Source organism: Lynx canadensis, chromosome B3 (assembly GCF_007474595.2).
Source record: "Lynx canadensis isolate LIC74 chromosome B3, mLynCan4.pri.v2, whole genome shotgun sequence".
In the NCBI taxonomy this organism is placed as follows: domain Eukaryota; kingdom Metazoa; phylum Chordata; class Mammalia; order Carnivora; family Felidae; genus Lynx; species Lynx canadensis.
Window position 1 is genome coordinate 46,610,344 of NC_044308.2, and position 17,770 is coordinate 46,628,113.

Genomic DNA, 17,770 nt, shown 5'->3' on the forward strand with positions numbered 1-17,770 from the left:
ACCTATCACTTAATGCTCAGGATAGAAAAATGTTGCTGCTGGCTTACTGCCTGAGGTACACCATCTACACACACACATGGCTTCCCCAGCAATATTTGGACTCTCCCATTCATTAGGAAAGACCAAGGCAGAAGAGGCTTGCCCATTAACAAGCTCCAGAAATCCCACTGCCTTGTCTCTTTTCTCAGAATAGAGTAATAATGACGATTTCACATAATTCTGAGTTGACTACCCATAGTTAGGAGGCATAAAAGACAAGGTTAGTACCCTTATTGGTACATTGAATACAGTGCATAGCAGACTGGTAGACACAAATCCTTTGTTCTATTTCAGAAGGACTCTGTGTGCACATCAGATACCTGCTGAAGGCTGATATGAAAACCCTGTACTCTTAAAATTTAATGCCAAATATATATATATGAGTTATCTACTATGTATCATGTCGTGTGTAAAGTTAGGGGAGCTAGTTAGCAGTTAAAGAAATAGGGCATGAGTTGCAACCCTTGATTTCAGTCTTATGAGGATACAGACTACCAAAGAGAAAATAACAGAACAAAATCATTAGTCCAATGCCAGAGGGATCCACAGACTATAAGGGGGGACTTGGAGAATATGTTGAGTGCAAGATGTGGAAAAGGATTGAACTGTCCATGAAGATTTCCTGGAGTTATACAAGGGAAAGAGAGTAAGAGATACATAGGGATGAGTGGTCCAGAATTGGGGAACATACCAGGTTAAGAACAAGAACCTTAGTGAAGTATGCAGGTAACAAGAGTTGCTTGTGAAAGGCTACATGCACCTTTACAAGGACTTTATACCCAATTCTATAAGCCCAGAGTCAGCCCTAGATTTTATTTCAACCACTGGCCCTCCAAGTGAAAGTTGTACTGGAAGGAAATAAAACTGTAGGTAGGAAGATTAGTCAAGGAGGCCACTGTAATTTCCTAGTTCAGAGAATGAGAGCTGCATTTATAACACTGAGCAGGGAGCACTCAACCAATGGTTGGTCCTGCAAAAATTAGCTATCAATCAACTCTGGACAGAAGACAAAAAAGCATCTATTAAGGTCTTTGGAGACCAAAGACAGGCAGGCTATAGAGGGGAGTGATAGGCTTAGAACGGGTTCTCTGTGACTCATTTGTTTGTTTTGTTTGCAGCTTTGCCCAGGAGCAGTACTGTCATGGAGACCACACAGACACTTTAAAAATTCAACAGAAAGATCTTCTGGTAGAAACAAAAAAACAGAAGGAGTCCAGCGTAACCAGGACTGCCAAGAGTAAAGGGGAAACTAAAAGGAGAGTCCATGAAGGCAGAAACTCTAAATTCTGTGTATAGACTCAGCTCAGGTCTCCCGCAAACCCCTGAACCATGCATGTATGGGGCAAACTCAAAGAGGTTTACAGCCAAGGCTTAAAGAACTGAACTGAGATATGAGCCATCACAGCATGGCAGGGTAGACTTGGGGCTAACCAAATTCATTACCTAAAACAAAAACCTTAGTGCTGCTCAGAACAATAATAAAACAGAATCCAAAGTCTCCATAACAAAACCTTTACAAAGTCCAGGTTATAATCCAAAATTACTCGGCATGCGAAGAGTCAGGAAAATGTGACCATTCCCAGGAAAAAGGAGAACCAATAGATGCCAGTCCAGAGATGACTTGGATGTTGAAATTTTCAGACAAGGATTTTAAAACAGCTATTATAACTATTGAGCACAATGAGGTCGAAGAAAATATGCTTCTAATTGATGTAATAAAAAATCAAAGAAATATAAAATCACTAGACTGAAGAAAAGAATGGAGATGATGGAGTCAGTGAACTTGAAGACACATTAACAAATCATTCAATAAGAATAAGATAAAGATTGAAGATAATAAATGGAGCTTCCTGGAACTATGGTACAATTTCTAATGCCTAACTGGAATCACAGAAGGAAGGATAAAGAAACTAGAGCAGGAAAAATACTCAAAGAAGTAATGGCTCAAAATTTCCAAAATTTGGTGAAAGACATAAATTTACAAATTCAAGAATCTCAGCAAATCCCAAACAATAAATTCAGAGAGAAATACACATTGGTATATCCTAGTCAAACTAGTGAAAACCACCAATAAGGAAAAAATCTTGAAAGCAATCCTGTTACATATAGGGGAACAATAATTTGAATTACCATGGATATCTCATCAAAAACGATGGAAGCCAGAAGACAGCGCTAAAAGAAACTGTCATCCCAGAACACTCTATAATTCAATAATGAAAGTCAAATAAAGAGCTTACTGTCAGAAAAAGGAAAACTAAGTCAATTTGTCCCTATATGAGCTGCATTACACAAAATGCTAAATAAAAGGTCTCCAGGCTGAAGGGAGATGATACCAGAGAGAGACAGATTTTCAGGAATGAAGAACATCAGAAATAGATACTATATGAGTAAATATAAAAGACGATTTTCTCTTAATTTCTCTAAAATACCATTAGATTATACATTATATATGTTACTTGTACATATTGTATATATTATAGACTATTAAAGCAAAAATTGCAATGAGTGTATTTGGGTTTGTAATGTGTGCAGATGGAATACCTATAATAACAGAAGGGGGAGGGGGAAATGGACCTATATCATCGCAAGATTTCTACATTCGACATGAAGTAGTACAGTATTACCTCTGAGTGGATTGTGAACAGTTAATGATGTATATTGTGATACCCAGAGCAACCACTAATATACTGGAGAAAAGAGATAGAGCAAAATGCCAACTGATACAGTAAAATGAAATTCTAAATATTGAAATCATCAAAGGGGGAACAAAACAAATAAGCAAAAAATAAAAATAATAAAAACAAACTAGAGGGAATAAACAAAAACAATAAAATGATAGACCTAAATCCAATCATATTATCAAATGCCAATGAACTATACAGTCCAGTAAAAGACAGAGACTATCACAATATATACAAAAGCAATATTTATGTGCTGTCTACAAGAGATCTGCACTAAAGACAAAGACATGGATCAGTTAAAACTAAATGGATGGAGAAAGACACACAAGGCCAACAGTAAACTTAAGAGGTCAGGAATAGCTATATTAATACCGGGGAAAATAGGCTACAAGACACACAGTATGAACAAAGCAGTGGCAAACATTTTATAATAATGAAAAGGTCAATTCATCACCAAGAATAAAAAAATGTGTGTCTAATCAGAGAGCTTCAAAATATATGAAGTAAAAAAAATAACAAAATTAAAGAGCTGGTCTAAAACCATAGTGATGGATTTTAACACCCTTCTGTCAGCAACTGATACAACAATTACACAAAAATCAGAAAGAACATAAACAATAGTATCAACAACCTAAATCTAATTGATATTTATAGAACACAAAAATAGAATACCTATTTTTTTTTCAACGTTTTTTATTTATTTTTGGGACAGAGAGAGACAGAGCATGAACGGGGGAGGGGCAGAGAGAGAGAGGGAGACACAGAATCGGAAACAGGCTCCAGGCTCTGAGCCATCAGCCCAGAGCCCGACGCGGGGCTCGAACTCACGGACCGCGAGATCGTGACCTGGCTGAAGTCGGACGCTTAACCGACTGCGCCACCCAGGCGCCCCTGGAATACCTATTTTTTTACACAAACCAAGAGAAATCATATGCTGAGCCATAAAACAAGACTCAATACATTTAAAATAGGTAAGACCATACAAAGTATGTTTGCTGACTATAACACAAATTAGAAATAAAAAACAATACAATATCTAAGAAACCCTGAAATATTTGGAGGTTAAACCACACACTTCCAAGTAACCTACAGGTCAAAGAAGAATCCCAAAGAAAATTAGGAAATATTTCAAACTGGATGATAATGAAAATACAACAGCAAAGTTGAGGGGTGCTACTGAAGAGAGCATGCAGGGACATTGATAGTTGCTGGTATTAAAAAAGAAGAAAAGTTTGGGGGCGCCTGGGTGGCTCAGTCCGTTAAGCATCTGACCTTGGCTCAGGTCATTGGATCTCACGGTTCATGAGTTCCAACCCTGAATCAGGCTCTGCACTGATAGCACAGAGCTTGCTTGGGATTCTCTTTCCCTCTCTCTGCCCCTCCCCTGCTCATGCTCTCTCCCTCAAAATAAATAAAAATTAAAAAACAAGAAAGCTCTAAAATCAGTGACCTAATATCCACCAAAGGAGCTAGAGAAAGAGCAAAGTAACACCAAAATAATTAGAAGGAAGGGAATAATGAATATCAGAGCAAAACTCAATATGATGGAAAATAGACAACAGAGAATATCAACAAAGCCAAAAGCTGTTCTAATTTGTCAAAACGTCAAGAAAATTGAGAACCCCCTAGGCTAGACTGATCAAAGAAGAGAGAGAGTAGGGGAGGGTGGCATACAAATTATCAATAACAGGAATGAAAGGGATGCTCAAAGGAAGTAACTGGGTATCTACGTGGGGAAAATACGTATATATACTATTCCTTCACACCAAACACAAAAATTCAAGTGGATTACAGGTATAAATTAAAAAGCAAAAACTATAAAATGTTTAGGGAAAATCCCAGGAGAAAATCTCTGTCAGCTTGTAGTAGGCAAAGATTTCTGAGGACACCAAAAGCACAGTTTTCTTTTTAAACCTGCGTCTACCATACATTCCATCACTATTCCACTATTAGGACTTTACCCAAGAGGAGTGAAGACGTATATCCACATCATGACTTGTACAGTAATACTCATCACAGCTTCATTCACAAGAGCCCCCAACTGGAAACTCCAATGTGCATCAGCAAATGAGCAAATACAAGGGAATGCCACTTTGCAGTAAAAACGGGTGCATGCAACATGGGTACAGCGAAAATCATCATGCCGAGAGAGAGATGCTGGACACAGAAGAGTCCGTACTGCATGATTTCTCTTACAGAAAATGCAGACAAGTCCACAGTGACACAAAGTGATAAAGTGACCCTCCCACACACACAAAAAAAACCATCACTGGCTGCCTACAGGGGGTAGGGGGTAATGAATGGAGAGAGGGACCACAAAAGGACCCAGGGACTCTTTGGGAAGTGATGGAAATGTTTTGTATCTAGATTGTAGTGGGGGTTCCACAGGTACATACAGCTGTCAAAAGTCACTGAATTATACCTGTTAATTTTTGTTAGGTATTACATCACATTATAGTGGTTTCAGGTATACAACGATTCACTATTTTTTTTTTTTAATGTTTATTTTTGAGAGAAGGAGAGAAACAGGGAGCAAGTGGGGCAAGGGCAGAGGAGAGGGAGACTCAGAATCCAAAGCAGGCTCCAGGCTCTGAGCTGTCAGCACAGAACCCAATGCAGGGCTCGAACCCACAAACTGAGAGCTCATGATCTAACCAACTGAGCTACCCAGGCACCCCATGATTCACTATTGAATATATTGTGAAGTGACCACCACAAGTAGCCTAGTTCCTATCTGTCACCATACACTTTACATAGATGCAGTTTGTTCACGTAAGTGAACACACAAGAAAAAAAAAAAAGAGAAGGTGGGAGCCTCAACAGGGTCAGTAGGAGGAAGTTAGAGAAGGAGGGACATATTAACAAATACTTAAAACAGAAAACTGCCAGGACTCGTACAGGCAAACAAAGCCTCTGCTCTCAGTCCCACAGACTCTAACTCAAGTGAATGCTTCTCAGGCTGGACCTCCAGGTCCCAGGGTTGTCCTTTCAAATACCACCCCCTTGTGTTCAGATAGGAAATGCAGCTTAGAGGCGCCGTGCCTTCCAGGAAGGAAGGACCTGGTGCAGCACCTTGTGGCATTTTTTGGCAATTAGGTCACAAGTGTATGGCAGCCACCTCCTCCCTGACTCCCTCGGGCCCAGGGGAGGGAACGGCTGGAGGTGTAGCACACGCACTAAACAGGAACGCGTGTCCAATAAAATGCGGACGCGGAGCCCTGGTGCCTGGTGCTGCCTCCCCACTACTACACTGGAAAATTACTAATAGTCCCAGGAATGCACAACAGACACATTGAGAGGTTTATGTACCATACAACATGCATTAAATGCAGGGTGGACAAAACCAACTCATTTGACTCCTTTCCTCTTACCTTTGAATTTAACTGTAGGTTCAGGATTTGCAGCAGAGAAGAATGGAATGGAATCTGTTCAGTTTCAGAAAGCTTATCGACCTTATGGAGGCATATGCTTATAATTTTATTTTAATAACATTTTCTATATCGGAAATCGGGGACGGGATAGTCCTTCAAGAGGCAGGCACATAAAAAAAAATTGCTTGGAAAAAAAGAAAAGGGAAAACGAATGGACATATTTTTGTACCGGGGAGATTTTGAATTGGTTAATGGAACAAACTTTTAGGGATCTGGTGGGGGGTGGGGATTCAAAATCTAATGAGTGTAAGCATTAGTAAGTACGAACGATGAATTCAGAGACCAAAATGATCCACGTTCTCTATTTAAAAAAAAAAAAAAAAGAAAAAAAAGGTGTGGCCCCTGGGTGGCTCAGTTGGTTAAGCATGCAACTTATGATCTCAGGTCATGATCTCATGAATTTGTGGGTTTGAGCCCCATGTGGGTCTCTGTGCTGATAGAGCAGAGCCTGCTCGGGATTCTCTCTCTCTCCCTCTCACTCCTCTCTCTCCCCCTCCCCCATTCACACTTTCTCAAAATTTTTAAAAAAGAAAAAAAAAATTTAAAAAGAAGGCAGGGAGGAGAAGGAAATACATAAAATGAGAGGAGACGCTGGGACCCATACAGCTGGAGAAATAGTAAACACATATGGCATTTACTATGAGCCATGTACTTTTCTAATCACTTAGTATTAATTTAATCCTCGTAACAACTCTATGGAGAAGATACCAAGGTAAAGAGAAGACTCTGTTTTACAGATGAGCAAACTAAGGCCCAGAACAGTTAAGTAACTCACCCAAGATTACCTAAAGTGGCAGAGTGGAGATTTGAACTCAGGCAGCTTAGCTTCAGAGTCTGAGTTTAGGCCCTTAATAAAAGGTAGCTACTTTATTAATAAGATGGAATACAAGAGGTTATCAGATTTGTCTGTCAAAACTTTTCAGAGGTCTCTGAAACACCACCTTTGGCATCACTATGGTTTAAAGCAGAGGGATGGAAAGCGTGATATAAAAATTACTGGTGTTAGAACAGGTGAACATCATAGAAATTCTTAGTGGCCAACAGAACCCTGCATTGTAAAGCAATATAATTAGACGAATTTGGAAATGTTGGTGGGACTTCATCATCTTAAAAAGACACATTTTCCCCCAGTTCTGTCATTACTAAAACTGACCTAACACTAGGCACAGAGCTTTAGCCATGACCAGTTCTCATGCCCGAGTAGTTTTCAGTATAGTTCTCCACTAAAATGAACCAGGACTCCTCGGAGACAAGCCAATGCCATATCGTGAAACAGGACAAAAACGAGGACAGCAATAATGAACCCAAAAGCATCAAGAACCCTGCTACATGGGCAAAGAAGTTAATGTAAGAGAACTCGCCCTAGCTGAGTTGTGACAATTTGGGCATCAAAAAAGGCCAAGGAGAAGGAAATTATTATTATGGAAACATATTGAGTCTTAGAAATGCCTTGTGTTCACAACACTTTCAAAGGAAAAATTAATATCAAGTGTACACAAAGATTGTTTTAATAAAAAAGGTGACTAAGATAAGCTATGTTATAAGCTATGATTTTAAAACTAGAAAGCATTAACATATAAGGCGATGTAGTTTCTTTTATAGAGTATTAAATGTTTGTTTATAAAAATTCTGTATCAGGTAAAATAGTAACAAAAGAAACTGGGGGTGCTTGGCTGACTCAGTTAAGCGTCCGACTTCATCTCAAGTCATGACCTCGAGGTTTGGGGGTTCAAGCCCCGCATCGGGCTCTGTGCTGACAGCTCAGAGCCTGAAGCCTGCTTCAGATTCTGTGTCTCCCTCTCTCTCCGCCCCTCCCCTGCTCATGCTCTGTCTCTAAAAAAATTTAATAACAAAAGCTGTTAAGTTGGGTCATCCCAGGACCTTAGGGCCCACGGAAGGACTGCTTGGCATTGGTAATCATACAACAACCAGGTGGAAAGAGAGGCAGAGATCAGTGCCATTAGTGGTCACACACAATTAGCAAGGAACCCAAAGACAACAGTGTGTTTGTAACAGGATAAACTAGTCAAACAACCTAAAGAGGAAACCAAGTTCTCAATTCAAATCTCTCATCTTCTAGGAGGTGAAACCTCTACCTGGCCCAACAAAGTATGGTAAAATGCCAATAAGGAACACATAAATTTTTAATAGTTCTAAAAACTAGGTCCATACATCATGATGATAAGGGGTCCTGAATCTGAATCACCTTGAAGTCACCTCACCCTGTGTGCTCACCCCAGAATCTGTACCCTTTAACCTTAGAGCTACTCAGAAAAGCTATTCTGTCTCCTTCCGATCTGAAAGAGCCCTGCACCTGTCTGGAAAGTGTTACAATGTTAACTCTAAGAAAACACTGAAATAACTAAAACAATAGCCCTGGGAAGATATATAAAACAAACAACGAAGAAATAAATTAAGTCCAAGATATTTATATATTTTAGATAAAGTTCAAGTATAAATATATTATTAAATCTTATCATTGTGTAACTTAGTGTGTGTGTGTGTGTGTGTGTGTGTGTGTGTGTGTTACCTGCTGTTTAAGTGGATGTAGGAAGTAATCAAGAGGAATTAGCCATACTACATTTGTAGTGGATTTTAAATAGTTTATTGGAATTGAGTCAAACAAATTTACCATCAGTTTAAATTCTCAAGGAAAACGGGCTCTCAAAGTCTTGCTTATTGGATATACACAGCAGACACTGCTGGTCCTGCTCATATCCATTTCCTGACAGGCACTTGTGACTTTTCCTGGGGGCTTCCTCTAACCACCGGAGTCTAGGTGGCTGTGCCGAGACAGACCACAATTGCTCCCCCTGCTCCCCTAGGAGCAGGCCTCAACCAGTGGCAGATGGGAGTTAGTGGTGAAATGCCCAGGTTTCTGACCTTTTGGCAAGGATAACCCAGAGCCCTGCACAGCACCTCCTAGAGACCCCCAAGGAAAGTGAGCTGCAGGTGCCCACGGTGGCAATGTCCTCAGCAAGTCACCCATTATCGGCTTTCGGCCTTTCCCTGACTCAACTTCCCCCTCCTCTACTGGGGCTTCCTGGGATCACCTACCAAATAAACTATGTGGACGAATATCTACATCTCAGAGTCTGGACAAGAAAGGAGTTTAAGAAATGAAGTATCTATCAGGGACACCTGGGAGGCTCAGTCGGTTAAGCCTCCGACTTCAGCTCAGGTCATGATCTCACAGTTTGTGAGTTCGAGCCCCACATCGGGCTCTGTGCTGACAGCTCAGAGCCTGGAGCCTGCTCCCAATTCTGTGCCCCCCACTCTCTCTCTGCCCCTCCCCTGCTCACACTCTGTCTCTGTCCCTGCCTCTCTCAAAAATAAATGAACATTTAAAAAAAATTAAAAAAAGAAAAAAGAAATGAAGCATTAAAGCATACACGTGCATTAGGCTGTTCTCTCTGCATAACATCCCCTCATATATTTCGTCATCTACTAGTAGAGCTGGCTTGAGTGGCACAGTCGGGGGGAGGGGAGGGCTGGTGGGCACTACTTGGGTGACCTGCTGTGCCTCCTGTCAGCTTCTCCTTCCGCTCTGCTGGAGCCTCCCTTTCTCTGGACCCATGGGCTTGCACCAGGGCCCTCACTCTCTGATCTCACTGGGGAAGGTGTGACTCTTCCCACAGGGAATGGTGACTTCACAGGGCAATCTCAGAAATGGCCATCTGTAAGGCTGGAGCTGGACCTAGGGACTGTGGAGGGGAAGGCAGGAGAGGGACGGGGCAAAAACCCATTTACTCAGCTGTCAGGACGCTGAGACTCCTTGGGCTTGAATCTGCTACCAGGTCCCTGTGGGCCATGAGGGACTTCTGGTCCTGACTTTTATAGGGAGCTCCCGAAACAGAATAAATGAAAACAGTTTGTCCCTCCTACAAACACGGCAGTTAAGAGCCCAGGCTTTGAATTCAGTCTTACCCATTTCTATTATCACCTTGGACAGCTTCCTTAATGCCCCTGAACCTCAGTTTCCCCATCTATAAAATGGGAGAAATATAATCTAATTCATAAGACATCCCTCTTAATAAACATGCCAGGCATTTTCTATGCATCCTTACTGCACAGTCACACACATGTAGGTGCAATTACCATCCTCCTGTTCTAGTTATAAGAAACTCCCCCAGCGTCACCCAGCTCGTAAGAGGCAGATCTAGGGTTCCAACTTGGGCAAGTCCTATTCTGCTCTTAACCTCTTATGTTCTACAAAGGATGTGGAAAGCAATTAACAACATCCAACGATACCAGGTGCTTAACAAATGTCGTTTCTTTCCTGTTTCCTCACTTCATCATTCTCTCCAGGGCTGTCTCCCTCTGGGGAAGAACTATGTTGAGCAGAGACAAGGAGAGATTCATGAGGCTCAGAAGGAAGAGGCTCAGTGCCAAGTTGTTAATAAAGAGCATTCAGAGCAAATAGATTTTGGCTTCTCCTTCTATTAATGCCTAAGCTCTTCAGGTTCTTCCAAATCCATAATTTCCTTTTCTGGAACCTACACCAAATCTCCAAAGTAACTTTTTCATCAGGAAGACTAAATATCTTGAAAGTTTCAGGTGAAATTAAGTCACCTCTAAACCTGCTGACTCAATGTCACAGCAGAGCACTGGTTAGGAACCCTTCTCTCAGCCTGGCTCTGTCATTAACTAAGCTGGGTGATCTTGAGCAAAGCCACCTGCCTCCTTTTAAAACATTTGTTAATATAAAGATAATGATCCTTGTCTTGCCTTTCTTAGAGTTGCTGAGAGAACCATGTGAGGAATGTGCATGAAAAATATTTCACAAAAGTATGAAGCACTACATAAATGTGGGAAATTATCAGTGTTGTTCAACAGCTTATCCGACTTGCTAAGAAAATTCTTGAACAAGAAAAATGAGAGCCAAAAAGCAAGGGTGAGCACAGCAATCAGGAATGAGGAGAGTCAGGTGGTAAAGAAAAACTAGCTGTCAGAACCTCATTTTCAGTGTTGGCAGTTAACCTTCAATCAATTTTATAAGGCCAGGAAATAGCCATATTTTTAATTAAGTGTCGGTGGTAGGCTCAGCAACATAAAATATAATGGTAGGGAAGACACCAGCTTAAAGAAACACAGTTTCTTACCTCTCCTTCCAAGAAAGATATCTTTTCTAAAAGCTGCAGTATTAAAAGCTGTTTCTGCTGCACCTTTTTCTTTAATGATTCAATCTAGAAAAAAACAAATTAAAAACTGTTAATAAAAAAATGCAGAATTGTACAAACACGAGTTAATCAACTAGAAGGGACCCCTTTGGTTTTCATTTAAACAGAAGCCACATGTTGGTTCCTTGTGTTTCATGGAACACCATGAACACGAGATGCTCCCTGGAAAAGAGGGCTCTGTGGCCATGTAAGTGTGGGACAGCACAAGATTTTGGAGTCACATCTCACTGGGTTTGTTTAACCTGTCATTTCCACACTGATTTTGCTGGGTCACCCTTACTAATGTCCCCTGTATGTTCCAGAGAACATGCTTTGGGGAATGCAAACACAGCTCTACAGAAAATAATTATTCAGCTTAAATTTGTGAGGCGGCCCACATTTCAAACATTCAGCCCCGTTATTCCTGTTAGTACATTCGTATCTGTTCAACCAGGGGTCAAAAGTTTCGGCCTGGAATAAGGGTCACTGTCCCTAAAAGTACAAATGGAATTGACAGGATCAATCACCCACGTGGCCTGCGATAAGCGGGGAAGGCTTCCTAAACAGAGAGACTTGAGCTGGGCTTTCACCTTTGCTTTTACAACACAGTCTATCTTCAGCTACTCTAACTTTGCTTTTCATTCATGTCATGTTCCAGAGACAAACCACGGATGCCCTAAAAGCAGGAACCAGGGTGCGATGGGTGGCACAGTCAGTTAAGCGCCCAACTCTCTATCTCGGCTCAGGTTATGATCTCACACTTCAGTGAGTCTGAGCCCTGCATCAGCTCTGCACTGATGGAGCAGAGCCTGCTTGGGATTCTCTCTCCTTCTCTGTGCTCCTGCCCTGCTTGCGCTCACTCTCTCTCTCTCTCTCTCTAAGTAAATAAATAAACTTAAAAAAGAAAAAGGCAGAAACCAGGGTGCTGTGTACCAGGCTATGTCATAAACAATAGTGGAAACAGTGTGCAGGATCAATAACTAACTTGTGCTGTTGAAGAACACGCTAACTTTCCGAGAATCTCGAATACTGAATTTGTACATTTGCAAGATCTTTTTAAATAATCCTTCTCAGTGCAAAATGACACAATTGTGTTAGAAGTCAATCTAACAGGAGTATAATTGCATTGCCCTTCGGGCCAGCAATCCCATTTCCAGAAAGAGATCCCCAAAGACACACTGGCCAAAATATAAAATGATGTGGACAAAGGATTTTTGTTTTTAAAAGACACAAAGAAAACAGAACTCCATTAATCAATAAGTGGCTGGTTAAATAAACCATGGCTCATCATGACATGGATGGCTATGCAGATATCTAGACCAGATATGGTGCGTTGTAAGGATCATATATGGTATGTGAACTTCAGTATAAAACAGGTGAGTCCATATGAATGCATATATATTTACAAAAAAAAATTCTGCAAAGATAAAACAAACCATAATTATTAAGAAAGAGCTGCCAATAGGGAGAGGCGGGAACTCAGAGCAGACAGAAGAAAGACTTTTTTGGTAATACCTTGTTGCCTACGTTTAGTTTTGAAAGCACATTTTTCAGATTCAAACAATAAAATGAAACGAAAAAGGAAAAAAGAAGCAAATCCTAGAACTTGAAAACAAATTGAAATAAAGGAACTTAACTGTATATCAAACTGGTGAAAAGAACCCAAGTGTTGTTAGAACGAGCTAATGTGACTTTGTTTTTAGTAGAATGTATTCTAAACATAAACAGAACTGCAAAGAAGTCTCTTATTCACTAGGAAAACTGTTGACAATACTGGTCCTGTTGTTTTGAAACTATTTGAAATACTGTCATACAATAATGTTTGGCATCAAGGTTTTTCGTGTAAGAGAGAGAAACAAATGTGAAACCAAAGAACGAAAAAGAAAGTTTTGTTAAATTTGAAATGAAAATATCAGTATGAACTCATAGTATTTTATTTTCCTTTGTTAAATATGCATTTCCTAACTCTGCCTGCTGAGAAAACTTAGAAATAATAACAATAAGCACAGAATACATCCAGATCGTGGTACCTAAATACCATCCCTCACCAACAAAACACCAATCATCTTGGAGGAACAGCTCATTTCAAGACGTAAAAATATGCTAGATGAACCCAAGACACCTTGTTATGCCTGAAAAAAAAATATGTTAAGGGTCTCCCTTGGGCCAAGGATGGGACAATGTGAGTGTCAAAAGAATCATGAATGTAATTGAGTAAAACACATGAAATATACATGTTTTTAAGACCCTGAGTACTTTAGGACTCCTCAAAAACAAAACCAACAGCAACAGTGACCCACTGCACATCACTGGGAGTGACAAGGGAACCAAGTGCTTACTTAGAAAGCTGACAATCTGGGGTGCCAGGGTGGCTCAGGCGGTTAAGTGTCCGACTTTGGTTCAGGTCATGATCTCATGGTACATGAGTTCAAGCTCTAGGTCGGGCTCTATGCTGACAGCATGGAGCCTGCTTTGGAGTCTCTATCTCCCTCTCTTTCTGTGTCCCGCCCCTGCTTGTACTCTCTCCCCCAAAAATAAATTAATAAACATTAAAAAAAAAGTTGGCAATTTAAGGAAGAACAAGGCATTTATCCTGCCTTTCTTGTATAAACTGCATTTTGAGATTACTAAAAAGTCCTAGTTTACGAGGGGAAAAAGTTTTACTTTTCAGAAGAATTCCAGTTAATGGGAAAGTGACAGATTTTGAAAATCACCATTGTGCAATCCCTAGGAAACTCAAGCAACCATCATTAATAGATGAAATGGTCAGGGGCAAAGCTAATGAAAAACTTTACAACTGTGTCTTGGGCTGTCGCCATCTGAATCCACAATCCACCTCAGCATCATCACCTGAAGCGGGACAATCCCCACGGTGACTGCAGAAGAGATACGGAGTAAATCAGGCAGTGCCACCATGAAGTATTCTTGCTTACCCCCACAAGAAACTTAAAACCGAATCTCACCAGGCTGCCGGAGCTAATAAAAAGTCAAATCCATAATGTGGGAACTTTTATAGGACAACGGACTCGGGTCCTGCAATGTCACTGGGTGGGGGAAACTTGGTGGGAGAGGAGAGCGGATGGGGAGAAGCATACTCTAGATTAAAAGACGTTAGAAGCACAACCATCAAACATAATGGACCTTCTCTGTAGACTGAGTGACACAAAGCAACAGTGAAAAGGACATGTTAAAGACATTTCAGAAAATTTTAGGATAGGTATTAAATGATACCAAGGAACTATCATTAATTTTGTTAGATGAGACAGTGGCATTATGATTAAATAAGAAAAAGGCCATATGTTTCAGAGATGTATAATGAAGAGCATAAAAAACACAAGCAGAATATCTGGGACTTGCTTTAAAATAACTACACAAAGGGAAAAAAAGAGAAAAAGAAGGGACAAGTAAAGCAAACAGAGCCAAGCCTTGCTATTTGTTGAATCTGGTAACGAGCCTAGGAGGTTTCATCGATTAGTCTCTCTGTCCTGAGTGCATTTGACATTTTCACGATAAAATATTTTAAATTCCACCTAGTGTCAAAAAATATAATCCTCTGACATAAAAAGCAAGCCATACTAAACAGAATATAATAAGAAACACATTTAAGAAAAACCATCCAATGTGGATAATAATTAAAGAAACTACCAATTAAAAACAGTAACAAGTTACCCTTTAATAACAATTAAATTTGCCCCAAACCACTGGCTGAAGAACTCCGTGCTGAAAGGGCTGGGAGAGACAGCTTCTCTCGTGTGTTGCAGGTGGCATTGTAAATTAGAATGACCCTTTGGGCAATTTAGCAATAAATATTAAGAGCCATAAAGCTGTTCATACCCTTTGACCCACTAATCCCACTCCTGGGAATTTATCCTAAGGATATCATTCAGACATAGGAAAAAAGCTGTATATACAAAGATCTTCTTGGTCCTATTATTTATAATAGAAAATGGAAATAGCCTTAATGCCTAGCACTAAAGGACTAGGTAATACATTACGGAATTTCACTTTGATGGAATATATTACACAGAAGCTACAAACAAATATATTGCAAAACGTAAGTGTTTACGAAAAGCCTCAAGGGATAAAAAAAAAAAAAAAAAAAAAAAAAACCAACCTCACAACGATTGAAGGTAAAAGCCAGAAGTTAGATAAATGAAACAGTTCTGACGTTTGGGTAGGATTACAGGCAAAAAGAAAGTTTTGTTTCTTAAAATGTCCTTCAATATTTATAGGAAGAGTTTTCAAAAATCATCCTTATAGTGTTCCTTTTTCATTCCTTCCTACAGTATTAAGATTTTTTAAAAATGGACTTTAGTTCTTTAAACAAAAGTCAAAACAGGTAGTGAAATTAGCTACAATGTTCCAAGGAGGTTGGGGTAAATTTCATCAAATAACCTAAAAAGGGACTTCAAATACACTTGTTTCACTATCTCTGGAGTAATCAGAGCAGTTTGTGAGTCTGAGGAAGCTAGGATCGAAAGGCACCCTGATGATCAGTTCCCAGGAAAATACTGACAGGATTGTCATTTAAAGAAAGGAGGAGCTATGGGGCCGAGATGTCACCTGGAGGATGCTGAGGGAGGCAAATCCTGGGTGTTCTAAGAGGACAGAGGGCTGATGCTGGAGCAAAAGAGGCACCCCCTTCGGGAGAGACAGAAGGACTGTGGAAAGGGTTTGGGGGTGCTGAAGCTTCTGCTGCCAGGACTTGCCTTTCCCAGCAACTGAAGCTTCCAGAAGCGATCGTGCTCTTGTGTTAAGTGAATACTTTCATCCTTGACCATTCCTTACAGAGGCATCTTGTACGGTGTGTTCTGTGGCCAGGGTTGACTTGTTCAGATGAGAGAAAAAAGGACACCAAGGCTGGCAGACCTGCATGCCTTGCCTTTCATACCCTACACGGGGCGCCAACCTTGAATCCCAACTGAGTCTCCCTGGGGTCTGCCCCTTGCACACACCCCAGTGTCCTCCTAGAAGACATCTGTTGTGAGGCGCAATCTCTAAATGACACATTTGTGTGGAAAACAGTGTTATTTACGACTGCCAACATCAAAGCACCTTCAAACACTGTCTCCTATAGAACCCAGCACATGATAAACTCTCAAAATTTAGCTGCTATGTTATTACTAGTATTTCTCCCTCCCTAGACTGTGAGCTTCTTGAGAGTAAAGACCTTGGTCATCTTCATATTCCCAGACAATGAATGAGTGAATCAGTGGCTCCATGCATCTATCTTTCAACAATCCATCCCTTAGACTTCTGGGGCAAAACTGTCTGGAACAGATTCTTGGAGTCCTTGATGAACCAAGGTGAATGTATCCCTAAGAGCACCTCCCACATCAGGGCTACTCCAAAATGCAGGGTACCATGCAGCTGGCATGCAGCCTTTGCTCTTTTTGATACATTCATGTATGTAAATTTGACCTTGAAGAGGTTCATGTATTCTTCATGAAGCTGCGTTTAGGTCTAGCTGTCACCAGGTGGTGGTAAATGACCAAGCTACCAGGCTCGAATCAAGACATTAAGAAATGAGAAATTAGAAGCACTTACTTTCCAGACCTCATCCATTTTACTTAAGAACAGAATCTTGTCACAACCGTTAAGTTTCAGTATCAAATAGCAGACCCCCTTCTAGAACAAAAGAAGAAACCCGTCTGGTAAAATCTGGAATCTCTTAACTAACGTTAGAATTTTTTTCTTATTTTTGTCTTGATAAGCATGTTTCTTTGTAACTCAAGCTGAATATATACGTCTTGCAGCCTAATGATCACATGGGATGCTAGGTCTCTTACAACTACAGCCAGTCTGATGTTTAAAGTGGTATGTTTTGGGGGAAAGGTGTATCCTCTATTTTCTTAGAACTGATAATGGCTTTTCTTCACATTTGCCACTACTGAGATACCTCCATGGGTGATTTTAGCTAAGCAATCCCTGTTAAGCCATGGCTGCATGATGGAATCACCTAGGGGGAGCTTTTACAAAACACTGACTTCTAGGCCAACCGCCCAGAGATGCTGAATAGTATCACTCTCCTACTTAAAAGCCCTCCCAAGCTTCTGACATTCAAACTCCCTAGCATGGATGTGAGGCCCTTCTGCTATGGTCCCCCCTGTATCTCCCCAGTGTCCTTTCAATGCCTGTCCTGTCCCACATGAACCCTACGTTTAAGCCACTCCATCCTCTCAGCACTCTATGGACATGCAGTGGTCCTGCCTCTGGGCCTTTGCACAGGCTGGTGCTTCCACCAACCATGCCTTCCCACCCTCTATCCCCCGCTCCACCCAGAAATCTCCTGCTGTCACAAGATACTCACTAGTCACCTCCCAGAGCAGCAGTTCCCGAGTCTTCCAGGCCGGCTTCGTGTCTCCCTCTTCTGTTCTACCTCAGCCCTCTGAACAACCCGTTAAGACACCTCACTGCTACTACCACCATCCTTTGTCGATATCTCTCTTGCACTAGATAG

At 40.9% G+C, this 17,770-nt stretch overlaps 1 protein-coding gene across 2 annotated transcripts in view; it reads right to left on the reverse strand.

The window, feature by feature from the left end:
* Nucleotides 1-17,770, reverse strand: part of LOC115515878 (myocardial zonula adherens protein) — a 90,774-nt gene that overhangs the window by 11,702 nt on the left and 61,302 nt on the right. The window contains exons 11-12 of one of the 2 annotated variants that reach the window (XM_030318091.1): nt 16,858-16,938; nt 11,254-11,337 (exon numbers count right to left, since the gene is read on the reverse strand). In XM_030318091.1, coding sequence (XP_030173951.1) covers nt 11,254-11,337; nt 16,858-16,938 — 165 coding nt within the window. The remainder of the gene's footprint in view (nt 1-11,253; nt 11,338-16,857; nt 16,939-17,770) is intronic. The other variant, XM_030318092.1, reaches the window with a different exon arrangement.